The sequence below is a fragment of the Rhamphochromis longiceps genome, linkage group LG23, assembly GCF_057381845.1.
Source record: "Rhamphochromis longiceps isolate RC_006_pf linkage group LG23, R_longiceps_female_GT1.1, whole genome shotgun sequence".
Classification (NCBI taxonomy): Eukaryota; Metazoa; Chordata; class Actinopteri; order Cichliformes; family Cichlidae; genus Rhamphochromis; species Rhamphochromis longiceps.
Window position 1 is genome coordinate 6,447,664 of NC_140578.1, and position 27,878 is coordinate 6,475,541.

Sequence of the window (27,878 nt, forward strand, 5' to 3'; positions counted from 1 at the left end):
GAGAGAGAGAACACACCACACACTCCTCCCTCAACTTTGTCCCTCCAGCCACGCACACACTGTTAGAGCTACTGTTTCTCCGCCGCGGTTAGGACACTAAAGCGGCCTCGGGTTTTTAAACTGTTTTGTGAAAGTCTGCAGTCCGACTGTGGACAAAAGCGAGTCCTGGGCGAAGAAGAGGAGAGGAAACCACGCTTGTGTAGTGATTTTATTACTGCGTCGCCACAGGACACAGATGATGGAGACCAAACTCTGGATTGCCCTTTGCGCGCTTCTAGCGATTTACTTGGGATCCGCTGTACACGGTAGGGGGCAGTTTATTTCTGTATGCTACATGCCCGAACTTTATGCTTACAGCGCCTAAAAAGTAAACATAGTCTTTCACGCCAAACTCACCTGCTGACACTTGTGATGTTGTTAGAGTGGGGATTAGTGGCATTATTAGTCATGTCTGTCCGGCTTTAAAATGACAAAACTCATCTGGGTTTAAATGATGAAGTCAGTGTTGTTGTTTTGTTTTCATTTTACGCAACAAAGAACTCGCTTTTACACTGAGCAGATTTATTTTAAAAATTCTACTCCACATCTTCGCCTCTACTTTTTGTTCAAGCAAGCCACATTTTATCTCGCACATCACTTCCTCCCTTGCTCCCTCTCCCCTTCTTCCTCTTTCTGCTTGCATTACATTAACTCACCTCTCACACATCCTGTCTTTCACTCTTAACCCACCTTCTGTTTTTTTGCCCCCTCCTACCTTTTCTCTCTTCCTCCGGCCTTCTCTTTTCTTTCTTCCATCACCACCTCTCACATAAAAGGACAATGAGACTGTTGACATTTGAAAAGATTTTATTGGGCTAAACTGTCCCTTCAGCTCCTCGAGCTGAAATTCAAATGAATAGGAAACAGCACGGCTCCACTGGAGAACATTTATTGGCTGTAAATTAGCAGGAAAAGTACATTGTGATAAATGACACCTCTAATTACCGTATGTGCAGCAGCACACTGTCATTTTACTGGGTTCCTACTAATTGGCTCGCCTCTGCAGTACACTATGCAGACTTTATGAAGAGATTTTAAGCGGTTCAGTGGTAACAGGTTCAGTTTTTACTGTATGCATTAAACACAATGAAGGGGATGATGGCAGGTTATTAGCATTCACCATAAAAAAAAAAGCCCTGTGAGTTTTCATAGCAAAGAAGCAAAGAATATGAGCAATGCTGCACTCATATAGCCTTCTTTTGTAACCAATCAATCAGATCTTTTCTCCTGTGGAAAACACAAGTTTTAAATCCATAAGAGTAACATAGACAGACTATTTAAAATTAGATCAGAAGTAAGAATATTTTCAGTAACTGACATCATGCTTCAGCCAGCATACCTATGCAATAATATGCACACGGTATAACAGAGCTGGGTTTAAGTTTCATTTCTATGGTGTCATATTTACTCAGGCAAAGAACTACAGATAGAGCATCTTATGAAGCAGAACTGTGATATAAGTTGAAGCTCTCTCGGTGCCTGGTTTCAAAAAGGCTGTTTTTAATAGCTTCCATTTACAAGAAATCCCTATGTTTCATTTCATTGAGCTTAATTTTTAATTCTAATAAATTCCCTGAGCTGGATAATTATTAAGTTTTACTGGGAGGGTTTTTTATGGTGCAAATTAGTTTAGGACAGAAGTTTTTGCCTGCGGTGTGTAACATGCATGCTCCAGTAAAGTTCGCTATCATAAAAAATAACAGAACACCTATAGTTAGTTTAGGCTCTCACATGTGGTCTATTGAATGAGAACGAGAGCCAAAAACATGGTAGGCAGTTTGAGTGCAGCATGTGCATAGCTGTTTGTTTTTAGCTCTTTCAGTTTCACTTAATAAAAAGCTCACTTCAGCAGTATTGGCTCAAATGTCACCAGAACCACTTGCTGAGAAAACAGAGCTTATGATGTGTCTCAGACAGACTGTATCGCAGTATATTTTTCTAGCAGTGCTGCAGCAGCAGACATCTGTTCACAGAGAAACTTTTGGCTGTTTCTCTCGCTGGCAGGGTCAACAAATGGGCAAAAGCTATCTCCCCAGGTACATGCTGCATTGGCCTGAAAGATTGTGAGTAAGCCCTTGTAATATCTAAAAAGGGGCGTGTGCAATGGTGGAAACAGTGACTCTCTTCATGATTTTTACCCTGCACACAAATCCATATACAAAAACAGACATAGCCTACTAGACGAGACCTAGGAAGCTCGCTAATGGAGCTAAAGTGAGGGAACAAGGCCAGTATTATACAGCCAAGCACCTCTGTCTATTTATGAGTGTGTCTGTTTTGGTATCATTTAGTTCACACAACTCTCTCTTTCTCTGGGTCTGTCTGTGTCTCACTGCCTTGCTTTCACTGTGTTTACTGATGAGCTGTGTGACTGATTATGGCAGTAATGAAAGGTATCAGGGCAGTGTGTTATGGAACGGTAATGACTTTACATTACATTAGTGCTCTGGTCTTCATCAAAGGAGGGGAGAAACTGAAATGGAGCCTTGTACAGTAGAGATAAATGTGTCAGCACAGAGGGGGAAAAGAGAGTGCAAAAGACTGAAGGTCTTCATTAGTTCACACAACTTATATGGCTTGTAGTTGAAAGTGGCAGTCAAACTGTGTCTATTTTTTTTTTTTCGTGCGGCATTGTTACTGTGCACTTTAGTTAGCAATTCACGACCTATAGGTTAGAGTTCATAAAAGGATGCAAGGTTAAACTTGAGTTGGTAAAACACTTTTTAAAAATAGATATACTTTTATTATGGATGGTTTGTCATATCAGCCTTCTAAAGATGTCTCCCAAAAGGGAACATCACACACTGGCTAAGCTAATCACATCTCTACAGGTCACAAGTAGGTTTACTTTGATTTACTTTAAAAGGTCACATGCGAAAAATGGTTGGGAATTTATGGCTCCTGATGCAAAAGAAACTCTGGACTTGCAAAACAAATACAACTTGATATCCTAAAAAGTCGACTCTGTTCGTCTGGATGTAGCGTTTTCGGTGGGAGAAACGTTTCGTCACTCATCCAAATGACTTTTTCATTCTCACTGAGACTGAAAATGCTACATCCAGATGAACAGAATCAACTTTTTGGGATTTCCTTACCTGGATGATTCTCTTTCCAAATTCTTTAGCCAGACACTAAAACCTTGTTTGATCCAGGGAAGCTGTTCGATAATTGTTGTGATGATTTTGAGGCTTTACTCAGGACAGATACATTTACATATAAAGCACTATGCAAACGTTTGGGGCTCTTTAGACTTTTGGATTCCAGCAGTAACACGAGAGGGCATCTGATGGGTTTTATCCCAGACATATAATAAGATTTTTAAAGTGCAACCTGCTGCAACGAGATGAACAAATAGTTTTGGAGCGGATGTTGCAACCCCCGCAAATCTCTGATCTCAAGTAAGCAGACGTTGTGAAAGCTGAAAAACCTCCCTGTCAAAAGCCAACAACTGGGGTCATGCGGAAACTTTGTTTGTTTTCAGTTTATATTTCGATCGTGTAAACAATATAAAGAAAGTTATTTACGAAAAAAGAGAATTAATACTGTAAAAAATTAAGCGAAATACACTCCAACATTGCTCCATTTTTTTGATTTAGTTTACATATTGAAAAGAAGTGAGAAGACGTGCACACTTATTCAATAAATGAATGAATAATAATGTCATTTATTCAAAAATGTATTCATGCCATTATCACTTGTTAATACCTTACTGTTGTTGCTTAAAATGTTTGCACAGCTGTATGTGTGCATGTTTTAATTTCAGTATCCATTGTTCGGTTGTTTAAACATTAGCCTGTGTTGACCCTGAGTTGTTACAATGGTTTTGGGGTGTGAACACTACCTGTTGCTACATATGTATTTGGAATAATGAACAAATAATTTGTGACTTTAAGGATATTAATAAGATGACACATTTGCTTCTGTCCTTACTTCTTCAGCTGATGAGCATACTCCTACCCCTTCTTCAAAAACTACTCCTAGTACTGTTCAAACTACAGGGACTCCAGTTCTGGACCATGAGTCTAGTTTGAGCCCGGATGCTGCCAATCATTCAGGGAGCAGCCCAGCGACAAACACAAGTTCCAATGGCACAGTCAATGTGAGCAGTAGCACAACTACAGAAAATACAAGGATCACCATCATAGCCGAACCAGGGAAAGATAATGGTAAGCATGCACCTCCAAACTCTTACTCCTGCGCTCACTTACAAAACATGATGGTAGGCTAAAGTGTTTAGGAAGTGGCCTAATATTGCAAACTTGCAACAAACTGATGCGCTGTTGTGGTTATTGTTTCTGTCTGTTTGACGTTTGCCATTACGGGAAGTTTTGTTAGACTTCAGAAGAATTTATAGGAAGCACAACAGCAGGTGGCTCAGAGTTGAGGAGCTATATTTAACAGAGTCCTTATCACCGTTTTCCACGTCCAGAAGTGGGCCACAGGGCTAGTGACAGGGTTTAAGTGTTGACTGTAATTCCACAAACACAACACAGGAAGGGACAGAGAGCTTAGTTAAGACTTTAAAGAAACAGAGTACAGAACAGGAAACGCCACTAAATGCAAAGATGATGCAAAACAGTGAAGAAGAGCAGTGCAAAGAAGCTGTGACTAGCTTAACTGTATAGGAATTGGAGAATAAAGGCAAAATATAGTTGGAGAAGAGCTGAGAAAGAGGTGATTCAGATGCCACTGAGGTGAGAAGTGATTAAATGCTGTGCGACTTTTCACATGGGGGTGAGAAAGAGAAGTGAAATTCTCTCCCCCAAGACAGACATGGATAGCTCTTTCTTTGCCTTTCTCACACACACACACACACACACACACACACACACACACACACACACACACACACACACACACACACACACACACACACACTCAGTCCACACATAAGACTTCTAATCAGTAAATCTGTAGGCTGAGTACCTTTTATTAATACGCAATTACTTTTTGTAAAAAATAGCAATTATTTTCATTTACATGAGTCAGTATCTCTGCAGGATTTAAGCTGGCAGATATCTGTGGTTATATGTTTTCATCAGACATATTTAACTTTTAAGTCATTTGCACTTACCTCAGTAGAGTGGAAGCAAGTGAATTTTCATTTTTAGTGCTTGTAGGTTATACTTAGCATGCTCATGCACGTAATTATATGCTACCACTGTGATTCATAAGTATGGTGTGAATATCTGTAGCTGCTTTCTTGATACACACAGCTGTATATGTCCGTAATGCCAAATGAGCAAAATATTTTAATTTAACTGACTGTCAGCTGCTAATCAATAGATGAACATGAGCTGTTTAAAGTTAAATGAAGACAAAGTAAGGCGCCAAGTGTTAGAGAGCCTCTGTCCTGTAGCCTCTGGACCCAGTGGAGGTGGTGAGTGACAGGAGAACGGCGGCTAAGCTGTCATCCCTGATGGACAACATCTCCCACCCCATGCAGCAGACTGTGACAGCACTGAGCAGCTCCTTCAGTGGGAGACTGCGGCACCCACGGTGTGGGACGGAGAGATTTCGCAGGTCTTTCCTCCCCACTGCTGTCAGACTCCATAATAAAGACTTTAACTGATCAAGCACACACATCCATACATATGCAATAATACTAAGTGCAATAATCCTTTCTGTCATCGTTGTATTTTTACTCAGTTGTATATAGTATTTGTATTTGTATTCTATTTTTATCTTATTGTATATTTATTTTATTTTATTCTACTGTATATAGTATTTTATTTTATTCTATTCTGTACAGTTGTGTACTGTATTTATTCTTATTGTATTCTAATTTTTGCCTCATAACTTTTGCACTGTCCACTTCCTGCTGTGACAAAACAAATTTCCCACGTGTGGGACTAATAAAGGTTATCTTATCTTATCTTATCTTAGCCGCACAGACGTAATCAGAAGGGAAAAAACTTAAGTGACACATTTGATTCTGATATCTATTTAATAGCTAATAATTATTCTTGGACAAAATTGCTGTTTACCATTTGTGAAACACAGCTGAAGCTGAAAAGCTTGTTCAAGGTTTTCCCAGAAAGTTGATTCTGTTCATCTTCAGCGGGAGAAAGAATTCATCACTTGTCCAAGTGGCTTCTTAATTGAGCACGCATCAAGACATTTTAACCCACTTCGGCAGGTACTGCCTAAAGCTAGTGTTGGAGACTGAAGAAGTCACTTGGATGAGTGAAGAAATGTTTCTCCCACTGAAAACGCTACGTCCAGATGAACAGAATCAACTTTTTGGAATTTCCTTACCCAAATATTGTTCCAGCTTTTGTTTCTTACTCCTGTTTAAAGTATATACTGACCTACTGAACGCAGCAATTACAAAACTGCATGTTATCCAGGATGTTGCTGCCAGAGTTTGAAGAAAAGCAGATCAGATAATTGCTGTTTTACATAATCTACCATTAAAACTGAATTGAAGTCCTTTTAGTTTCAAAAGCACTTACTGGCCTTATCTGCTCCTATAGCGCAGGCCACCTTCTTATTCCACCTACAGTAGCTTGCCATGAAGCTCCTGGTGCACAGTTTTTGTGCTGATGTTAATGTCAGAGGAGGTCTGGAACTACTGAGTCAGCAGAGCGCTGCTGACTTCTATGCCCGTGCTCCTCGGCACTTTTTGATCCCACTTTGTAAATTTACATGGTCTCTCACCTTGTTGTAGTTCTTAAACACTTCCTTTTTGCAAGACATTTCGTAGACTGACTAGCTGTAACAGTGGAATCCTAGTACAAACACTTCCTTTTTGCAAGACATTTCGCAAACTGAGTAGCTGTAACAGTGGCATCCTATTACAATGCCACACTCAAAATCAGAAAGCTCTTTAAAACAACTCATTCTTTAACAAATGTTTGTAAAAGCAAACTGCATGGCTAGGTGCCTGATTTTGTCCACCTGTGACAGTGGGACAGAAGACATCTGCTCAGCACTTTTCTCCATATAACGTGCCACAATATGATCTTACAAATAGCTTAAAATCCACACTTTTTAAGTAATCATAAGGTTTCTCCATGAAGCTTTTGGGTGCCAGTTTTAGTTATTATAGACCCAGAAGTATGAAGTCTTCTGTCTTTAAATATCACTTTTACCGAGCACTTTTAGCTTTAAAAAAGCAGCATACAGAAAAGGAAAATACATTTTCCTTTTGCATGTGTATATTTAGTTATATTTTAAGAAAAAAATATTCTATTGGAAATAACTTTGAAAGGTGATAAGGTAAATTAATTCACTGATATTTAGCATGTATAATAGATAACATTTGCTTCATATAATAGAAAGCAAGTCTTGTTTAGAGTGATTTATGGTAAACGTTAAATTAAAAATGCTTTCAGCACAGAAGTACAGCCGAGGCTGATGAGAACCGCATTACATTAGCAGATATGTGATGATGGCACCACATAAAAGTTAAACGATCATCAGAGTAATTATATTTTATCCTGTACAAAATTTAATTCCACAGTTCTCAAGAGATTTCACCAGCCACGATCATTTCATTTCATCAACCTCAAGCGGTCACTAAAGTTTTCAGGAGACAGCTTCTGAAAAAACCATGAATACCTGAACGGATTTCATGGCAGTCTATCGAAAAGGTGTCAGAGTAGCTGAAAGTCAATTGAACCATCTGTTTTCAGAAGAAATGACCTTAATCCTGGTCCTCTAATCTTTTTTTCTTCGAAAGAAAATACAGTAAAAAAAAACAAAACATTTTTAAAAAATACAACTTTACAGTAATGTGAAACAAATTCATTTATCTCCGGTGTTTTGCTTACATTCAAATATCATTCAGTCTTGTTAAGATATTAGATCTGCTTCTTTAACAGAAGTAGATCTAATTTTCTGATTGAAACCATATGCTTCACCATTATGGATTACAGTAAGAGGATTTATCTGCATATCTCTGTCTCCACCCTTAAGCCCTTGGATGAAGTTTATCCTCAGGTTTATATGGATTTTATATGAATAAATTTTATTTGTGTAAAAGGTATTATAGGCATATGTTGTTATATACTGTAAGGCTCTTATTGGCAAGCTGTTGTTTTGCACACTGGTTCTAGAGACTGGTTTAGTTCTTTGGCTATCACTGCAAGCCTTTTAAGTCCATACTGAGCTTGGAAAAACTGATCTTATCTTCTATGTTTAGACCACCTGGAACTCTTCACCGTTTATCGTAAAAATAAATAAAACCACTTCCTGTGTGAATTGATAGTAATAGTTACTGTTTAGATTATTTTCTGTAATTTTAAATAATCAATATTATTATAAATAAAGGCTAGATTCAGTGCTTTTTTAAAATTTTACAAAGTAAAATAGGTCAAATTAAATTGGGTGTGCTGGCAGAAATGTAAACACAGCTGTTTCTCTTTCCCTCTTTCTTTCTCCCCTTCTTTCCCCCAGTCAAGTCTGTCCCATATTCAGTAAGTGAAAATAAAATAAACAATAAAAGGTGAATCAAATGGACCATTACGGCAAGGCTGGGATGGTCAATTTGGTAAAGTAAATCCGTTGGGCATCTTTCTTTGCCTTTAGACAACAATTCTGATGGCAAAAGAGCCAAACGGGACAGGCCAAAAAAAAAAAAAAGAAAAAAAAAGAAATGTAAACACAGGAAACTAAAGGCATGACTTGATTTTTTTACCTGATAGTACTACATCATTTTGACAATAACATTGTCTCTCTCTCTCTCTTTCCATAGTAACCGACCACGCCATTAAGACCACATTAGCAAAAAATGAAAACATCACAAATACGACACTTTCCCCTTCTCAGAGCAGCCCCACCACAGCTGTTCCCATTAATATCGGCACCACACACGTACTGCACACTTCTGCAGGTGCACCGGTCACCCCGACTCCCTCATTAAATCAAAACGCATCACACCATGAGACCAAAGCACCCCCTGCTACTTCTGCCCCAGCATCGGAACCAACAAAGCCTGAATCTATCACTAACGCCACCACCACCAAGTCCAACACAAATTCCAGCACCGCCTCCGTCCAAAAGGCCTCCACTTCCCAGCCAACGTCAAACACTTCACAGTCCAACAGACAGTCCACCCAGCCTAGCATCCAGACCAGCTCCCACACCAACAACCCATCAGAGCTCAACGTGGACGGGGACGGTAAGTGCATAATACCTTCTGTGCTGGTATATGAATTTGTTCTTGACTGTTCACTTCCAGGATATTGACAGAGCCAGAAGTGAATTGGCTTAACAACAAAGGAGATGCTGTTCTTTGTTTCCAGCACAAGCCAGTCTTTGGCTGTACACACAGAGACACAAACACACACCACGCAACCCCCCCCCCCCCCCCCCCCCCCCCCCCCGTTTACATCTTCTACAAGCACTGTCACCACCAAGCACTCCACAATCATGGGTTTGTTTGAGAAAGGGACAGAGGCAGTCATGGGACTCTAGCCTCAAGATTTCTGTTTTTCTCCTTTTTGTCTGTCTCCGTCGCTCTATTTACTAAATGATTTATATATGAACAGTTGCTCTCTCTGTGTCCATACAGTCCACACAGGGTTTAGAAACCATTCATTTGAACACGTTGAAAGTACTTTTACCAGACTATAGGTGCAAAGAAATGAATAACTGATTAACTCATCTCAGTTGTCAAGGCTGCTTGACTGCAGTTTAAGTGTAAAATTCTCTCTGCTTGTCTCACTCTGTGTGGTTTTATTAGGTGCTTGGCACATTGCCTCTTTCCATAAGCCAGAGGAGCAGCAAGCATTCATGACTCTGTGGTTGTTGTTACTTTTGACCAAAGGATATTAAAAAAAACAGCTAAGTTTACAAAACAGTCTTCCATAGCAACATTCATATACAGAGATGCCAGAAACGCAGATCTGAAATCCTCCTGCCCAGAAATACTTAGCGGAAAGAAACAACCAAGAAAACGTCAGGCTAGTCTTTGAAATTAAACAATAACCTGGGAGAAAATGGTAACATACTTCATGTGCTGTATACACTGCTCTAGTTAAGTTTGAAAAGGTCTTAAAATGATACCTTAATAATAAAATGACTTGCTGATTTTACTTGTTCACCTTAAGTATCGTTCTGGCAAGTTTAAACATCCTGTTTGACACTTCTGTCCTGAGCTTGATGATGAACACTCAGCAGGCTCATGGAGTGTCTATATATAGTTCTAACCAGAACTTCAAAGTCAAATCCTCCCTAAACACTGCATTGCCAGCATGTTTACTCAGCATACAGTGTGGTAATAGAAAAATGGCCCCAGCTGATGTGTCTCTGGTGTTTCTTGTCTAGGGACAGCCCACAACTCTCCTGGATTAGACCCCCTCCTGGCTGGTCTGGTATCAGCCTTCATCATTGCTGCTGTCATCATCACTCTGCTCCTCTTCCTCAAACTGCGCCGAAGAGGCAACGGGCCGGAGTTCCGCAGGCTGCAGGACCTACCTATGGTGAGCTCACCCATCATATCCAAGCAACACTGGAAAATATTCAGCCTGTCAGATGTTGTTAAGCACAGATGTGTTATGCACTCTTAGTTACAGTTTTCATTTGGCCTGACTGGAGATGTACTTCTGCTGCTGCTCTTCCTAATATAGTTAAAACTCACAGCGTTTCCTCAGGCTTCTAATATAGGCCTGGGAGTTTGAGGGTTATTTCTAGGCCTTTACGTCTCTGAAACCACACGTTGTGCCTTGAATCTCATGTAGCCACTCTTTGAGTTTGGTGGTTACAGCCCCTAATGCTGCTATTACTACTGGGACCATTTTGGACTTTACCCTCCACAGGGCTTTTCCATTTTCCATTCTTCTCATGCTCATTCTTTCCGATGTTGCTGCTGCGATTACTGGCATCTTTTGTTCCTTGTTAACTACCACTATATCTGGCTGGTTAGCCAGTATCAGCTTGTCTGTCTAGAACTTGGAAGTCTTACAGAACATTTGCTCTCCTGCTCTCAACCGCTTTGGGATGTGCCTCATTGGACATTCTGGGCACAGATGTTCCTGTGCACAATCCCAGACACTTGGCAGTGTCTCTCAGTGTGAGCTGCAATGGCGTGCATCTTCCACCCTTCTACAATATTCGGCCTCTTGGGCTTCTTTGCACAGTCTTCACCTTTGTTCCTCCTGTCTCTGTTGCCCCTGATACTTTTAGCCTGCCATGATTTAAGCCTATGTGCATGTATACAGCCCCAGCCCACCCGAGGGCTTAGGTCTCCTCCTTCTGCTGCCCATAACACCCTTTTAGCAGTTTATCTTGCATCTTCCTGAAGGATTCATGAATGCTTTAGTGGCTTCCAAAGTCCAATAGTCCCTCAGACAGGAGTGTTAATAATATGAGCCAATAATAAAGCTATTAAAATGTTATAATTTGCTGCCTTAAAATCAAGGGATTCCTGAAGGCAAAAGTGTGAGTATGACTGTGTAAACATAGGTGTAAGCATTTACATCGTTCTTTTTCTTATAGGATGATATGGAGGACACACCTTTGTCCATGTACAGCTACTGATGAAGGCACAATAGGATGTTTGATGTCCAAATACCCTCACAGATTCCAGAATCAGGCCACTGTGGTTGGTGAAGTTGGTCTCTCTTCCTTAATCTGCACCAAACAGAAAGAATCCTGGGTAGGTGTAAGCACATTTCTGGATTGCTTTAAGTTACCCAGATCATTGGCAAAAGGATCCGATTGAAACTGCAATGGACAATGAAGAAAATATCCATGATGTTGCCTTTTGGATTTTTTTTTCTAAATTTGTCTGTTATCACAAGTGTTCCCAATTTTTCATCCATCCATTCATTCATTTGTTCATTACTGTAAACTTTACATTATTCAGCCCATCTAAGGTTGCTGGGGTTGTGTAATATATTTGATTTCTCTAGAATTGAAAATAGGTTGTTTCAAAGCAGAAGATCATCTGACATGGCCATCGACTGAGCCTCTCCTACTGTGGCTCACTGGTTTAATGTTGCTTTACCAGTTAAAGTCTGGCAGAAATAAAGGCCAGCAAGCTAAAGAGAAGAAATAAACAACACAAACCACCTGATTATATTGTTAACAAGGTTGCACTTTACTTTTTTTAGGAGTGGAGATTAAAAAACATAAGTAGAAGAATTTTCTGTGTATTAAAGATAAGGTTTTTGTGTACATAGGCAGCATAGCTGGGTGAACGTTTGTGTGTGCAAGTGTGTTAAAGAGGCATGGGAGGTTTTATTTAACTTCTTTTTTTTGTTACCTTAATGGTTTTGCTGGCTTTTTTGCCTGATTTTGATATGTGCAGTGTTTTAAGTCCAGGAGAGAGTGCCTTACACAGTACACAAACAGCTTTTAATGTATATTGTTTTCATATTCCACAAAAACTAATTTCCAGATTAAGTATGCATTCCCGGTAACCATTTAAACACACGCTCTGAGGGCCAAGTGGCTGCTAGGAGTCGTCTGTGTTTGAAGATAAGCCTCAGGCATGTTCACCGTAAGGCACTCTTTCATACAATGACAGACTGATGTGCGTTAGTGGCCTTTCCACACAATGTTTTTCATTTTCCTGTGTATTGTAGATACTACTGATCTGCATCAAGCAAAAGAATATGGATATAAAACACGTGGGGGAAAAAATATAATGGGTGGAAATGTGACAAACAGGACAATTGAATCGCCCACAATGACACAAAACACATTTTAACTACTCTTTTAGAAAAAAAACAACAAAAAAAACATTGTCCACTGATACAAGTTAAATTCTGGTTTAAATCATGCTGATAAGTTTGAGCTACACCTGTGTTTGTAGTTTAGTATTTGTGCCACCGAAAAGGAAAATGAAAGAAAATTTGTGTCAGGCCATAAAAGATTCAGTGGTCTTTGGCATAAATTCTACACTTTTAATTCTCATCAGTCCTCAAACTCATTCCTTTATTTGGTGAGAGTAATGGTTATGCTATAACCATTTAAAAAGATCTAATGTATAAGTCAGTCATCATTTTTAAGTCCTGTATTGTCGGTTTCTGTAAAAACGAATGCCGAATGCTTTTCCTGAGGCTTTGCTGCCAGATGTGAATTATTGGATTGTTGGTGATTTATGATTAAAGATATTTTGAAACCATCCCCTGCATTTCCCTAATTAGCATTTTTGGCTGTGTTGATCCAACTTTTCACTTCAGCACCAAAGAAATCACAATAGAAAACGAGTCTCTTCTTTTAAAACAGACTTTTATTTTTGGAGACAAAACGTAAAACATTTCTTTTACACATCTTGAATAAACGAATCAGTCCTCTGCTTTACTGCAGCCTAACCACACAATACTTGGCAAACACCATAAAATGGCAGTAAAAGGGTCGGATTCATCAGCCATTATGTGGACAATAACAAATAGATGAGTCTTTTCTTCATTAAATGGCTTACACAACAAAATTAACAGCTATACAAAGATAGTGTTACAGTGGATTGTGAAAAATACACTATGCTCTGGTTTTTTAGAAGGTATTGTATTGCTCACTACAGACTACTAAGACAATCTGTCTTGTTAGTGAGGTGGACAATGTGTATGTGGTCAATACTGTTGAAGCCTGAATGCATGCACCCCACTGAACACCTAACCTGGCTGTCAGCTGCCTGCAGCTCTGCACTGTGGTCTGGGATCCTTGATGGGGGGTGTCTGGAAGCTGAAATATTTAACAGCTTGACACGTAGCCTGGCGCAGTGTGATTCATGTCAGACACTGTAGCAATAAAGGGACCTTCAACTGCCTTGCTGAGTTGTGGGTATATGGAGATCGAAGTGGAGACTGACGGGCACCGGCGCCTTGATAATGGTAATGGCTTTTGATTCCCATTTATTTTATCTCACTTCACTCCTACCTCACTTCAGTTACATTACCAGGAACCAAAATCCCATCCCTCATCAGATTCCTTCTGGACTGAAGAGTGCATTATGCAAGACGAAAAATCCATTAAAAATCCATTACAGTTTCACAGAGAAGACTTACAGTTACTTTTAATACAGAGTCATGACATTCACCAGAACTTTAAACGCAAGAGCTGTCTATAAAATGATCCAAGTCCCAGTTATAAAATACCAACTTAACTCAATCTGAGTATATCACGGTGCTCTAAGCTTGCAAACCAGTGGTGTGCTCTTCAAATCCAAGTGATTAGTTATGTCTCATTATGCATCCCACTGTCGCTAAGGGCAAAGATGCGAGTCCAGCCCAAACCTTAACCACATCAAAGTTTCACCTAACCCCAACAATCTGTAATCATAACAAACCTAAACATAACTATTTTTAATTTTGTCATGCCTAAAGCCAAACTTTGTGGTTTAGCAGACCAATTGCAGCAGTTCTATCCTTAACTCCAGTAGGACCCATAATTTTCTGCCAGTAGCGCGCAACATGCGGGCAGAGGGTGTGGCAACAATTAAAACGTATTCTTTTAGTGCCTCACACTGCAAAAATAATGCACCTTACAAAAGTGCTTCTATACTGACACAAAGCTCCACAATAATGGGAGAAAAAAGGTTTTATATCAAAGGTCATACAAAGAACTATTTAAACAACTGACTGTCACCTCAAGTGGTTCCCAGCATCCTATCAGTCTGCGCATATGGGAACAGAAGATTTTACAATCCTAAACTGTACCTGATAACACTAAATAGACTGAGTGGAGAAAAAAAAAATGCTTCGATGATGAGTACTTTAAACAAACAAACGAGAAGGAGAGTGGGCGATTCAAACGAGACCAGTTTAAAAAAAGAAAAAAGAAATTTAAAATAGTGTCACACTTAGTGATCTGTCCTTAGTCCAACACTTCTGGCACTCTCACAAAAACTGTTAAACTGCATTCAAATAAAGCTCCCCCCAGAAAAAACCCCAACTCATATCCAAGCAGCTCTGTAACAGCAATAGGTAAAATGATCTAATTACTCGCTTTCCTTTATGTACAGTCAATACTCATTCTTGAATTTATCAAGTTTTATCTCACATTTTATGCACAACATTTAATTTCTCATCACGCTCGGCAATGACGAAGCAACAACGCTGTCTGCTGTCTTTTTCTTGCTGAATGCTTCCTCAGCCTTTACCTTTTCCAAAAAACTCACAACACATAAAGGTCAAAGCTCATCAAGACTTAGGTCAGATCCCAAATCTGCATTCACATCATCTTCAAGATCATCATCACCATCATTATCATCGTTGTCATCACCATCCACATCTGATCCAGGACCAGCAAAGTCACTCCGCCTGGACTGAATACTCAGACGTGCTCTGGGCTTCTGATGAAGAGCTGGCAGACATAAGGAGCAAAGAAGAGCGGTTAATTTTGTGTACGCGAGTACCGCATTGCTGTGGTACCATCTGGGATTGGGTTGGAAAAGATTAAAATGTTTTCCCTTAACAACTATGCACTGGCACGAGTGCGTGTGCAAGTGTGTGCAGATACAATTGTCAAATTATCCTGGCTTCGTGGTCCCAAATCACTCTGGGAAACATTTAGAGCAGTGATGGTAATCTCTTCCGGGAACGTCAACCCTCTGTTACAGTAAGTCTGAGGGCAAGCAGTGCATGAGCTCACACAGGCACACAGAGTACTAAATTTCCCAGAGAAATGACCGGCTTTGCAGAGACCGTTGGAGAGGAAATGAGAGCTTTAGTGTTTTTTCTCCAGACGGAAGAACACAGAAGGACACCAGCCTCCTGACAGTGACATGCTACACTCACTATCACCAGCAAATTATACAATCCTGTATATTTTATATCTAATTTCAAGTTTTTTGTTTGGTCATGTAATTTTTTAAAACTACTGTTTTTTGTGTGCAACTCTTCACTGGTCATGGTTCATGTAAGATGAAGTTACAAAAGGATATGGTTAGCTTAGCATAAAGACTGTTAATGAGGTGACCACAAGCGTTGTTGTATCCCAATAATACATTTTTCCTTTAACATTAACATGCTTACAGTTAATCCCTACAAAATCATCTACCAATATCAACTACCTGTAGTTTTACAATACATCAAACTAGATTGTAAAATAACAATGAAATATCATCTTCAAGATCTTGGCAGAACTCATCTCTAGCAAATCCTCTGAGAGTAGAAGAGCAAGGATATTCTCCAGGACAGACACTGTAGTGGTATTAAGTAGAGCTGGGCGATATGAGATTTTTTCATATCACGATATGTTTTTTTCATTTCAGGCGATAACGATATCTATCACGATATAAGCCAAATAACTATATTTGTAAGATTTAAATGTGCCGTTGCTCACAAGTAAAATGTGAAATAATCAGCAGCTTGTTTTTATTTAAATATTTATTTCCCATAATAAGTTCAACAGGGTAGATGTACTTAAGGAACATGAGACTTTTTCAGATAGATAAAGGCAAATATTGCAAACTACACAAAAGGCAGCCGCTAAAGCGTTTAAGTTTCAAAATAGAACAAACGAAACAGACTAAATTGTCAATTCCACTTAGAAACAAAATATTAATTCTAAAAATAAATCTTAGTTTGTTTTACAGAAGAACAGACAAAACTGACTAACTTTTGTCAATATCAAATAAACTGAGAACTAAAAGGAAATTCTCAATCTCTCCTTGTTGTATAGCTTAGCTTTTCAAACAGTTTTAACAGTTACTTTAGTCTGACAAAAGCCGAATGACGAATTAGCGCTTCCAGTCAGAGACTGAGGCTACGTCCACACGTACACGGGTATTTTTGAAAACGGAGATTTTCCGTTTTCGTTTTAAAAAATAATCCCGTCCACACATAAAGGCAGAAATGAAAGAAAACGCTGCTATGAACATGCCAAAGCAGCAGGTGGCGCTAGATTCCTAACCGTGCAGAAATGTTGGCCAATCAGAAGTCTAGAAGCCTCGGTGGGAAAAAGTAAACAAAGCTGGGGCATAGAAGCAGAACCGAGTCGTATGTGTGGAGGGACAGTAACTGTGTGTATATGTAAGCATTTAAACACTGCAGAGAGTAGAATTAACAGTAACAGTATTGTAGAAATTCATTTCACCGAAACAATAACGTTGCGCACAGTGTGACGCATGCACCAGTTTATTGTATTTCCAGACTTTCTTTCGGCACAATTTACAGTGCATGCTACTCTGTTTTTTGTCAGACTTGAAATAGCCGAAATACCTTCACACTACGGAACTTCTATGGCTCTTCCGTTCGACAATCTCTCCGGCATTGCAACCATCATCTGTTTTCTCTTCGGTCACGCTCGGTTGATTTTTCTAGTCGGCACACTCGCTGGCTCCATTACCCGCTGGCTGCTTCCCAAACAAACACACGTGTGGCTTGGCACTTGTGCTGTACGTAACAAGTCACGCGACGTGACGCTGCGGCTGTGATTGGTTCGGCTCTGCGCTACTTAATTTAGATTGGCTGACCTTTTTTTTTTTTGAGGACAAGAGCGGCGAAGTCTATCGCGATAGCTTAATTTCTCTATCGAGTAAAAGTTATATCGCGATACATATCGTTATCGTTCTATCGCCCAGCTCTAGTATTAAGGTTTTCTTTTAACTCTTGGAAAGAAACCTAAAAGCATATTTTATTTCCTGACATGTCAATCTATTGCTTTAAAGTCCTTTTCAGGCATGGTCCAACTTCAATTCCAAAAAAAGTTGGCACACTGTACTATATGTAAAGAAAAACAGATCAATGATTTACAAATCTCATAAACACATATTTTATTTACAATAGAACATAAAAAACATATCACATGTTTAAAACTTTGATATTTTCCGTTAAAAATATTAGCTAATTTTGAATTTGATGGTAGAAATACATGTGAAAAATGTTGGGACACGGGCAAGAAAGGGGGTGGGGGGGGGGGGGGGGGCGTGTATGGACTAAAAAAGAAATTAGAAGTAAATTTTATAACTAGTTAGGTTAACTGGCAACAGGTCAGTAATATTAGGGGCAATCGTGGCTCAAGAGTTGGGAGTTCGCCTTGTAATCGGAAGGTTGCCGGTTCGAGCCCTCGGTCGTTGTGTCCTTGGGCAAGACACTTCACCTGTTGCCTACTGGTGGTGGTCAGAGGGCCTGGTGGCGCCAGTGTCCGGCAGCCTCACCTCTGTCAGTGCGACCCAGGGTGGCTGTGGCTACAATGTAGCTTGCCATCACCAGTGTGTGAATGTGTGTGTGAATGGGTGGATGACTGGTTGTGTAAAGCGCTTTGGGGTCCTTAGGGACTAGAAAAGTGCTATACAAATACAGGCCATTTACCATTATCATATAAAAGAGCATCTTAGATGGTCAGTTTCTCAGGAGTAAAGATCGACAAAAAAACTGTCTACAAATTATGAAACAATTTAATATTCCTCAATGTAAAATATCAAGGACTGCCTCATCTACAGTACACAATATTATCAACAGATTCACAGAATCTGGAGAAATCTTTGTGCGCATGGAAAAAGGCAGAAAATCAATATTGAAAGTCCATGATCTATGGGCTCTCAGCTGGCACTGAATTAAAATGGGCCATGATTCTGTCATGAACTTCCCCATGCCATCCATAAAAGCAGGTCAAAGAGAAGAAACCATATCATGTGAACATGATCTAGGAACACTACCTTATTCTCTGGGCCAAAGCTCATGGAAAATGGACGGAGGCAAAATGGAAAATTATTCTATTGCCACATAAATCCAAATTTGAAATTCTTTTGGGAAAGGACGGATGCCAGGACCATCTCGCTTGTTATCAGCGCTCATGTTGCATCTCTGACTGGTGCATTACCGCCTATGCCACTGGCACTATGCAACATCAATACTCAAAGGTATATACAGGTTTGGAGCATCATGAAATGAAAAATACAACAAAGAAGAGCCCGGACTATTATCAGACAAGAACGAGGCAACATTCCTCTCCTCAGTTCCCAGATGTTTATGGACTGTTGGTAAAAGCAGAGGAGAAATGATGCCATCAAATTCAAAATGACCCTTTTTTTTTCCCTCTTAAAATGCTACATTTTCTCAGTTTAACCATTTGATGTTTTCCAAGTTTTACTGTGAATAACACATGGGTTTATGAGATTTGCAAATCATTGCATTCAGTTTTTCCCCCACATTTTCACACAATGTCCCAATTTTTTTGGAATTGGGGTTATTTATTGCTGCCTATTAAAGTGTATTTACGAAGTCTTTCAGGTATAGGCTATATTTATGTTATATCCCTTATCGCTTCAGAGCAGACATACACACCACAGCAACAAAGCAATATTTGCCATATATACAAAAAAAATTAAGCAAATATTAGGGGTGCAACGATACACAAAATTCACGGTTCGGTTCGGTTCTTTGGTGTCACGGTTCGATATTTTTTCGATAAAAAAAAATGTTCATGCCTTTTTAATTTGTCATTTATTAAAATTATAAATATATATTTTAACTCAAAAGTAGGCCTACAGTTTTTAAATTTAACCCTAACCCTAGTGCGTGTTTTTTATTTTGACAGCGAATGCGCACCTGCGGACCACTTATGTGCAGCCCTGGTTATTTAGCTCGTCATATTGCAGCCACAGAAATTATTTTGTCCATGAAACCATAAAGCTGCACTTTCTTTTTGCCTTATAGTCTGATTTGTCATAACTTCTCCGTTTTGTGGTAAGCTTTTCTTTGGCTGTCACTTCTTCACCCTGACCTGTCTTATTTGGCTCAGCAGAACTAAAATATATATCTGTCTGTGAAGGTTCTCAGTCATCCAGGTCATCGTAGTCAAATATAAATCCTGCTGCTTTTACACACGCACTCACATAAGCTCAGCGATTCTCTGCGCGATCAACCTCTCACATGTTTAAGCTGCGGGAGATTTCACTTGTCATGTTTGCATAGTAAGCTAACAATTAATAAGACGATGTCAGAGGAATTGGTGCGCAAATTATCATCACTCACAGATCAGTGCTGTTGCTCTCTATACACAGTTCGCGCGATTGCAAAGTGAAAGCAAAAAAAACAAGCGCAAATTCAAACGCGATTTCAATATGTCACATATTGACAGTGGCTCACCCAATGACATAATTACCCAGCTACATTTCCGAAAGAATGCAAAAGCATTGACATATATTTTTCCTTCCTACGATAGGCCGAATGGCAGGGCAGAGATAGATTTTGGTACCCCGACTGAAAAAAAATCGCTAGCCCCGGACGTTGGGCTAGCGATATTGCGAGCCCTGTATCTGATTGAGGAATCACTCATCTTTGGAAAAGAGAGTTTATTACAGAGAAATGTCTCTTTCCAAAATAAAAGCTATACTATCCGCTTCTTCTGGGCTATATTCTCAGCAGCATAAGGAGAATCACGTGCTAACAGCTGTCTAAATGACTCGGCTAAAGTTAGTAGCATGCTTGTTGTTTTTGTCTTTGCACTAGGATGATGTCGGTGTAAATGTGCAGTCATATTCGTTGTGTTCCCACTAGTGCTTTCAGGTTAATCTCGTTGAAATGACCTTAACGCCACAACACGGCAAATCTCCGTTAACGAGCTACCGCCGATCGCCCCGTGCATGGGGCTAGACGGCCAACACGTTAACGAGCTAACTGCGCTAACACACTAGCTCCCACCCATGTAATTGAGCATTGCATGGCACATCCAACATACTGTTTTACTTTAGTCCATGACTCGCTTACCTTCAGGGTCATACGTCACATGAAAACCAAAATAATTCCAAACGCCAGGTCTGAATGAGGGTGGGGGAGGTCCATGTTGTAAGGAGAGCTTAACTTCTGTCTCGCTAGCTTGCCCTGCGCTCTTCCTTCTGATGATGCTGTCTGTGTTGAGCTGTCAGTGATTATCTGTTGATATGACTGTGTGCAGTTCAGACTTGTATTGACAATTATACCAAAACAAGGTCCAAACCAGTAAGACTGCAGCTCTGACTTCAACAGATCACATGATTTAGGTATACTGTCAGATCAATGGAACGGAGTCATGTCTGAACAGGGCTTATTTCACTGTAAGCTAAATTGGCAAAGACTGTAGTGTACTCTCTGCACTGAGTCACACCTACTGGGTTGAATAAGACTGACGGTTGAGCCAGATGTGTGGGAGAGTGGCGGGAGAGGGAATGACTAGTCTCATCTTGTTAAAACCGCCATCAGGTCGTGCACATCTGCTTTCCTTTTCTGCTTTTCCAACGTTTTATGTTGATGTGACAGGTGGTTTAACTGTCAGAACATGTCTTTGTGCTGTATTTGCACCAAAGGTTGATTTGCAAGAATACTATCATGCACACATGTGGTATTGCTGTGACTTTGGGTGCACTAGGCCCTTACCAGGGTCTTCCAGCCACGAGAGATCATCTGAGCTGATCTCCGCCAGGCTCGGGGTCAGGCTAAGGTCTTCTGAGTCAGAGTCCGCCTCTTCAACTTTAACCACTCTCTTATGGCTGTGAGAGAGTGGGAGTGGTGATGCCCCTAGATCAAACAGCAAAAAAACCCCAAACATGGTTTATTATGCTGTGCATCTGTGTTCAACAGAAACAGAAAGGATGGCACTTACTCGATGTGTGGGCTGAAGGCAGAAGTGATGTTGGTTCACATCCTCGGAAAACGAGACTTCTGACCTCATCCTTCAGTTCTGACACAGTTGATCTGGTGTAAGTGATTTATAGTAACATATGTAGTACAAGACAAGAAAAAAAAAAAAAAAAAAAAAAACTAGATACACACAGACTATACATGGTTACACATATACCTGATCTGGCGAACCTCTTGCTGTGTGTGAGAATACTGTAAGACTGTCTTTGTCAGATCAGTGTTGTGAATTCTGTAGCTGTCTGTCAGCTCCTCCAGAGTCTGAATAAATCACACAGAGAAAGATTAAGCATCTGAAAGAATCAAAACCACAAACCCACAAGAAAACACTGGCTGTGAGTTACAATGTGTACCTTGCAGCTGTGTTCGTACAGTCTCCTGGTCTCACTGGCCTGTGCCTGCTGGAGAAACATGTCCTCCTCCTGCCTCCCTGTCAAGGGTAAAAGAAAGAGCAGATGTTCCAAGCAAGATGGTTCTTGCTTTTCCTTTGTACACCAACAGTGGAAAAGGACATGTGCAGTCTCGCTGAATGAATGCAAGGAATCTGTGTGTGTGTGTGTGTGTGAGAGAGAGACTCACTTAGCCGTGTTTTTAGTTGGTCCAATTCTCTGCGCAGCTGTTCCAGCTCCTCTCGGCGGAGCTTTGAGCTAAAACTGGGAAAAAGAGAAAGTAAATGACACTCACACAACTCTGTAATAGCCATCTCTTATTAAGAGATGTAAACATTTTAATGTCAATTTAGGGTTGGACCTATCATCATTTCAGTCTCCAGTCACCTCCCCCAGCTTAACCCCTAATGCACCTCTCCTCCAGGTTGCCTAGCGACGTGGCTCGGGTGATGTGTCCCCTTAGACTGTTCAGTTCACGTCCAACTTCCCTTCTCCACTGCTCCATCCTTCTCTCTGCTCCTGGGCTTTGTCCTCTCCTCCATTCCTCCCTTTGTCTATCCCTCTCTCTCAACTCCTCACGCAGCTTGTGAACCTCGTCTGGAAAAGATAGATAGATATCTAGGACCAGCTGATTTTTTTTCTACTTTACAGCTCCTTCCATTACCCTTGCACACAAACCAGAATAATTCATCAATATCTTTAATTATGAATGAATCCATTCAGGCTGAATACACTTAGCAGTTTTCCCAGGCTGTAGAGAGAAAGGGTGGATAGTGAGTAGAGAAAATAGAGGCGGGCCAATAACAAATAAAGTTTGCTAGGACTCATCTCTTTCAAGCGGTGCTGTAAGTGCTGATGGCTCACAAAATTGAGACCATATTTTCCTGTAAATCCACTTGCTTCCTGTAGCTGCAAGTGTTTAGCTATTGTCTAACTTTTTCTGCATCTCTCCTGAGACAGCTAAGTTAGAGTAGAGTGGAAGTGGGTCAAACTGTATTTAATGTAAACTAAAACTTTAAGCACCTCCAAGTTTTTTAGGAAAAGCATATTATGCTTTTCCTAATTTCTGTCAGTTATATAATGTTACAGAAGCTGATCATCATATTAAATGTGGTCAAAATGTCAAATAATGTCATTATGTCTACAAAGTAATCTGTGTGAGTCACAATCTTAGACTTCAGCTACACCGTCTGAGTGTTGTTGTTTTTTCCAATATGTACATATAGAGAATGTAAAAGAGAACTGACTACATAAACCTGCAGGGATGTTGCTGTGCCAGTAAGAACTGTTTGCTGCAAATCATCTGCTAGCAGTATCAAGTGCCTACTAAACCACAAAAAGGAAGCACAACCTGAGAGGACGTTTTAACAGGTAAAGGGAGACAATAACAGGAAGCTGGAGGGGAAACTACCATGCAGCAACATCAAAGATATGTGTGGGAGAATGAACACCATGACTGGCTTCAAGAGGAAGAGTAGCCAGCCCCTAGGACATAGCATACGAGTTTAACCTGTTTTATAACTGGTTTGAACTTGGCACTCTGCCACTTCTGCCGGTCCAGCATCTCCAGCACCATCCTCACTAAGCACACTACAGCTGCAGCATCTTCTACACCAGCTTCTCCTCAGCTGTTCTTTACAGTGAATGAGGTGAAAGCAGAGCGGAGGAGGCTGCACTCTAGGAAAGCAGCTGTGGTAAGTCCCAGGCTATTTAAAGACTGTATCTCAGATGGCAGCGCCTCTGCACACTATCTTCAACCTTAGTTCAGAAGAGTTCCAACCGTGTGCCAGTGCTCAAGGCAGCTGACCGTGATCAACAACTACAGACCATTTACCCCCACTTCCCATATCATGAAGACAATGCAGAGGCTACTCTTTCCCTTTCTGACACCATAAGTCGAGCATGCACTGGAGCCTTTATAGTTTGGATAACAGGGTAACACTAGACTTATTTCTTTTGGACAAGCCTGGTGGCAACATGCGGTTTATCTTTTCTTATTTTTCTAGAGTGTTTAAAACTCTTCAACCTCAGATTTTGAGAAACAAGCTTGAGAAGGTGAGGTGGATTCTACCTTCACCTCGTGGATACATAACTAATTAATGAGCCAACCACAGTTTGTTAAACTGGATATATCCAGTGGATATATGAACATAAATGCCTTAGGATAGGTAAAAACGGTAAAATTCAAGGATTGTTTGTACAGTAATCTGAAGCTCATCACATGTAATGTCTAAAATGGAGAAGAGCAACACAAAAACTATGTGGTAACAACTAATTTACATTAAAATGCTACATGCTTTGGGCGCATTGTTTGTGACCTGACACCTCAGTTTGGATGATGACTCTCAACACTTCTGAATCTGGTAACAGTTCATTTCTTGTAGAGATGGACGGATCCGATATTACGTATCGGTCCAATACTGACCTAAATTACTGGATCGGATATCGGAGAGAAATAAAAAATGTAATCCGATCCATTAAATATCAAAAATCACCTCACAAAACTTGCGACATGGCGTAACTCGGCTCATAACCGTAGCACGTCGGAGCAGAATGCATCATGTGACAGAGCGGCTATGGCGTGTGGGACCTGTCGGCGGTCTGGTTTGGAGCCTCGCTACCAAACCGGCATTTCAGAGAGAAGTAAAGCAAGTGTGTAAGTTCATCTCTGAATGTTTGTAAAGCATTCCAGCGTTAAGCTTAACAACCGATATATGGAGCGACTGCCTCTTCTCTCTCCCTCCCTCTCCTGCTGCTACTTCAATCGTGAAACTGATTAATGATCAGTCGCGAGTCCGTCTCTCTTGTTTGTTTATTGCCCACTTTGCGCCAGAAAGAGGAAACCAGCTGCTGAACAACAGCAGCACGTTTAAGCTTGATAATCTGTTGTCAGAATTTATTTAATATTACTTTCTACACCAGGATCCTTTTCTACGTAGCTGACGGCTGGTAACTGTGCAGGGGCGGATCTAGCAAAGTTTAGCCATATCGGTATCGGCCGATATCCAAATTTATGATATCGGTATCGGACATAAAAAAGTGGTATCGTGCCATCTCTAATTTCTTGTAGTTGACAAAGTGGAGTGAGATGTGTTTATGAGAAAAGTAATATGACACAGTAACGGTTACCTTGAAGCACCTGAATGTGACATTGCTGAGAGTGCTTCTCCCTTTCCAAATCATGGAGCCTCTGGGTGAGGGAATCAATCGCCTTTAAAAGATTTTGCGAAGAGAAAATGAGTCACTGCTCAAATCAAACAATCTGTTAAATACCATAAATATATTGCTATTTAGTTCTCAGTGTTAAACAAATAAACACACCTTGCTCTGTATCTGGAGCTGTGACTGGACAGAAGCCAAGTCTGCCCACTGCACACCAGGACTGAAAGTTGGGGAAGTCTGTCGGAGAAGTGGTGCTCGAGGAGGAAGAGCAGGGGGGTCTGAATCTGAATCACAACCTCTCTCGCGCACTGGAAACAAATCTGAAAAGGAAGAGTGGAAATCACTTAGATGGTTCAAACAACTGTTGCGCCTACAGTATTTAGTTAACTCTGAAAGAAAGGAAGTCAACTTAACATAAACAATGACAAGTTAAGGGTAATTTCCCCTTCTAGTCATATTGAGAAATTTAAAATGCTACGCTCACCTTCGCCTCCTTTGAAGAATTTCCCCGTTGGCGTCAACCTCTCCTGTTAGAGACAGAAGTTTTGGTTTGTTTTTTTTACATTCAAAGAGTACTTCCCAAAGTCTTCTATCTACGCTATCTTAATTTAAATCACTTTAATAGAGCACTGCTGCCATCTACAGATCGCTATGGGAACTGATCACAAGGGATCAGAGAAGGTTCTCCTGTGGTCAATGCCAGAGCTTATCAAACAACAGGGTGCAGACAAGCATGTGAAATATATAAAATAAAATGACGTTTTTAACAAGTTTTGCAGATGCTACTGTGCTTTAATATGCACCTTTATTTATGTAAATATCAACACCCAGCCTTTTTTTTTTTTTTTTTTTTTATTGTCAGCGATTGATGAACGTTGTGTGATGTGAACTTTGTTTTGGCTTCACAGAAGTACTGTTCAGAGTGATGCAGAAAAAAAACCTGCCTCAGTATGAATCAACACGTACAAATAGAAGTATTTAAATGTACTCACCCTCATCTTTGCAACACTGCCATCTGCTACAGACAGAATAGAGCTCAGCTGATTGTCCCAGTTCATGTCTCATTCGAACTAGAAAGAGAATTCAAAAAGGGAAGTTGTCAAATTCAAATATTTATTATTATTGTCGCTTAACTGATTATTGATCCATGAGGAGCATCATCTGACACGAAGCTTTCTGCCCTGACATAGGTTAAAGCTACATCAAAAACCACTAGACCACAATGACACAACCTTAGACACGTGTTATTCCTGGTAGGCGAGGTATCAGCTGCGTTAAGAGCTTACACTTTGAGGGGGATTAAATTACAGCAGCCCTGTGCATTTGCACGTTTTTAGTTACAGCGATCAGCTGCTTCACAGGAAAATGTAACATGGGATGTCACGATATGACAGCGTATTAGCTCATTTTCAGATTACAAAGAGAGCAGGAGTTTTCCAAACAGGCCTGTTGGGAATGACTACAAACGTAAACACAACTGGTTCACATGCAGTTAAAATAAAAAGTCTTATTACCTGCCTTAGCTGAAGTTTGTGCATTTTTCTAACATTTCTGGCTACTTTATAGATAAAAAAAATTCTAAGGGGATGATCATCAACATCAAAAAGGCCAGATGAGTGGATTTGGGCATCTGACAAGGATGCCTCCTAACTGAGGTGTTAGGTCATGTTCACCAGGAGGAGGCCCCAGCACACAAACACTCTGGTGTCCCCCTATACATGCCGGATGAGGTGGGCAGAGAGAGGGGTTTGGGCTTCTCTTCGAATCCTGTCAATGGGACTCAGACCCAGAAAAGTGGCAGAAAATGGATGGATGGATGGAGAGACAAATAAAAAAATTTTTTATTACATTTTCCTACGCTAATTATTGTTAATAATTCACGAGAAGGAAGATGGATATTCTCTCATAGTAAAGCAGTAGATATGAGAATATTTCCTCAATTCTCTGAGGTATAAGTCACTTTAATTTCTGGAAAAAGACGAAAAACGAGCAATTATCTTTTTTGTTGTTGTTGTTTTTCAGTCCATGAATCACAAGTCCGACACATTCAATTAACCTTTATGCACCTGGGACCACAGGTGATCAGGAGATGCCACAAATGTCCTTATGACAAAATGATGAATCCGGGATTCAATTTCAGGTATTTCATTACTGCTACAGTGCTAATTATAATTACAGGGGTTGCACACAGGTTAATCAACGTCGTTCCCCCTATATTATGTTTCGCCCACGCCACGGTTTGTAGGTCGATAAAGTAATGGGCCTATTAAACTGATCTGCAGGTCCGCTAGGAACTAGAGAGCATATCGCTGTCCGGCTGCTAGGAACAGAAGCTTGAAAGAGAAGCTCTGGGCAGAGCAAGCATTTCCTAACATAGACAAAATGCACAGCACACAAACATGTTGAGACACATCAACTGATAAAGGCCAAGTTTTACAGTTAATACCGCTAACGTTAGACGTTAGCCGTGATTTGCGACATTTTTTTTCTCTCGGGTTTTTATTCGTGTAGCCAGGAAAAAAAATTTCCGACTCTAAAACAGTAAATAGAGTTAACTTTATTGTTTCTAATGCTGTCTCTGAAACATTATTAAGAAAATAAGCATATTTTCCTACCGCTAATCGAGATACTCACAGAAAACCTTCCGACTCCACTTTTAAATCCAGGAGCCCATAACAATAACGTGATTGCGTATGACGTAAGGCACATGCCTTCTGGGTTTTGTAGTCAAAAGGTCCGTAATTATTTTTAGCCTCAAAATTACAGAGATATCCTC

The 27,878-nt window shown here is 40.3% G+C and overlaps 2 protein-coding genes across 3 annotated transcripts; one reads left to right on the forward strand and one right to left on the reverse strand.

Annotated features, from left to right (window-relative positions):
* LOC146641136 (uncharacterized) lies at positions 1–13,399 on the forward strand. Its single transcript, XM_085397390.1, has 5 exons — positions 1–305; positions 3,978–4,205; positions 8,738–9,163; positions 10,312–10,466; positions 11,482–13,399. Exons 1-5 carry the CDS (start codon positions 236–238, stop codon positions 11,521–11,523), a joined length of 921 nt encoding a protein of 306 aa, XP_085253516.1. The 5' UTR covers positions 1–235; the 3' UTR covers positions 11,524–13,399.
* LOC146641137 (uncharacterized) lies at positions 13,205–27,861 on the reverse strand. 2 transcript variants are annotated; one of them, XM_085397388.1, is made up of 12 exons: positions 27,737–27,861; positions 26,095–26,172; positions 25,587–25,629; positions 25,262–25,422; positions 25,070–25,151; positions 22,354–22,537; positions 22,131–22,204; positions 21,905–21,981; positions 21,712–21,812; positions 21,517–21,608; positions 21,291–21,431; positions 13,205–15,294 (listed from the first exon to the last, which is right to left on the reverse strand). In XM_085397388.1, the coding sequence occupies exons 2-12, from the start codon at positions 26,158–26,160 to the stop codon at positions 15,122–15,124; spliced, it is 1,194 nt and encodes a 397-aa protein (XP_085253514.1). In that variant the 5' UTR covers positions 26,161–26,172; positions 27,737–27,861; the 3' UTR covers positions 13,205–15,121. The 2 variants fall into 2 exon arrangements, with proteins under 2 accessions (XP_085253514.1, XP_085253515.1); XM_085397389.1 differs by having other exon boundaries at positions 27,718–27,775.
* Positions 27,862–27,878: the final 17 nt, after the last annotated feature.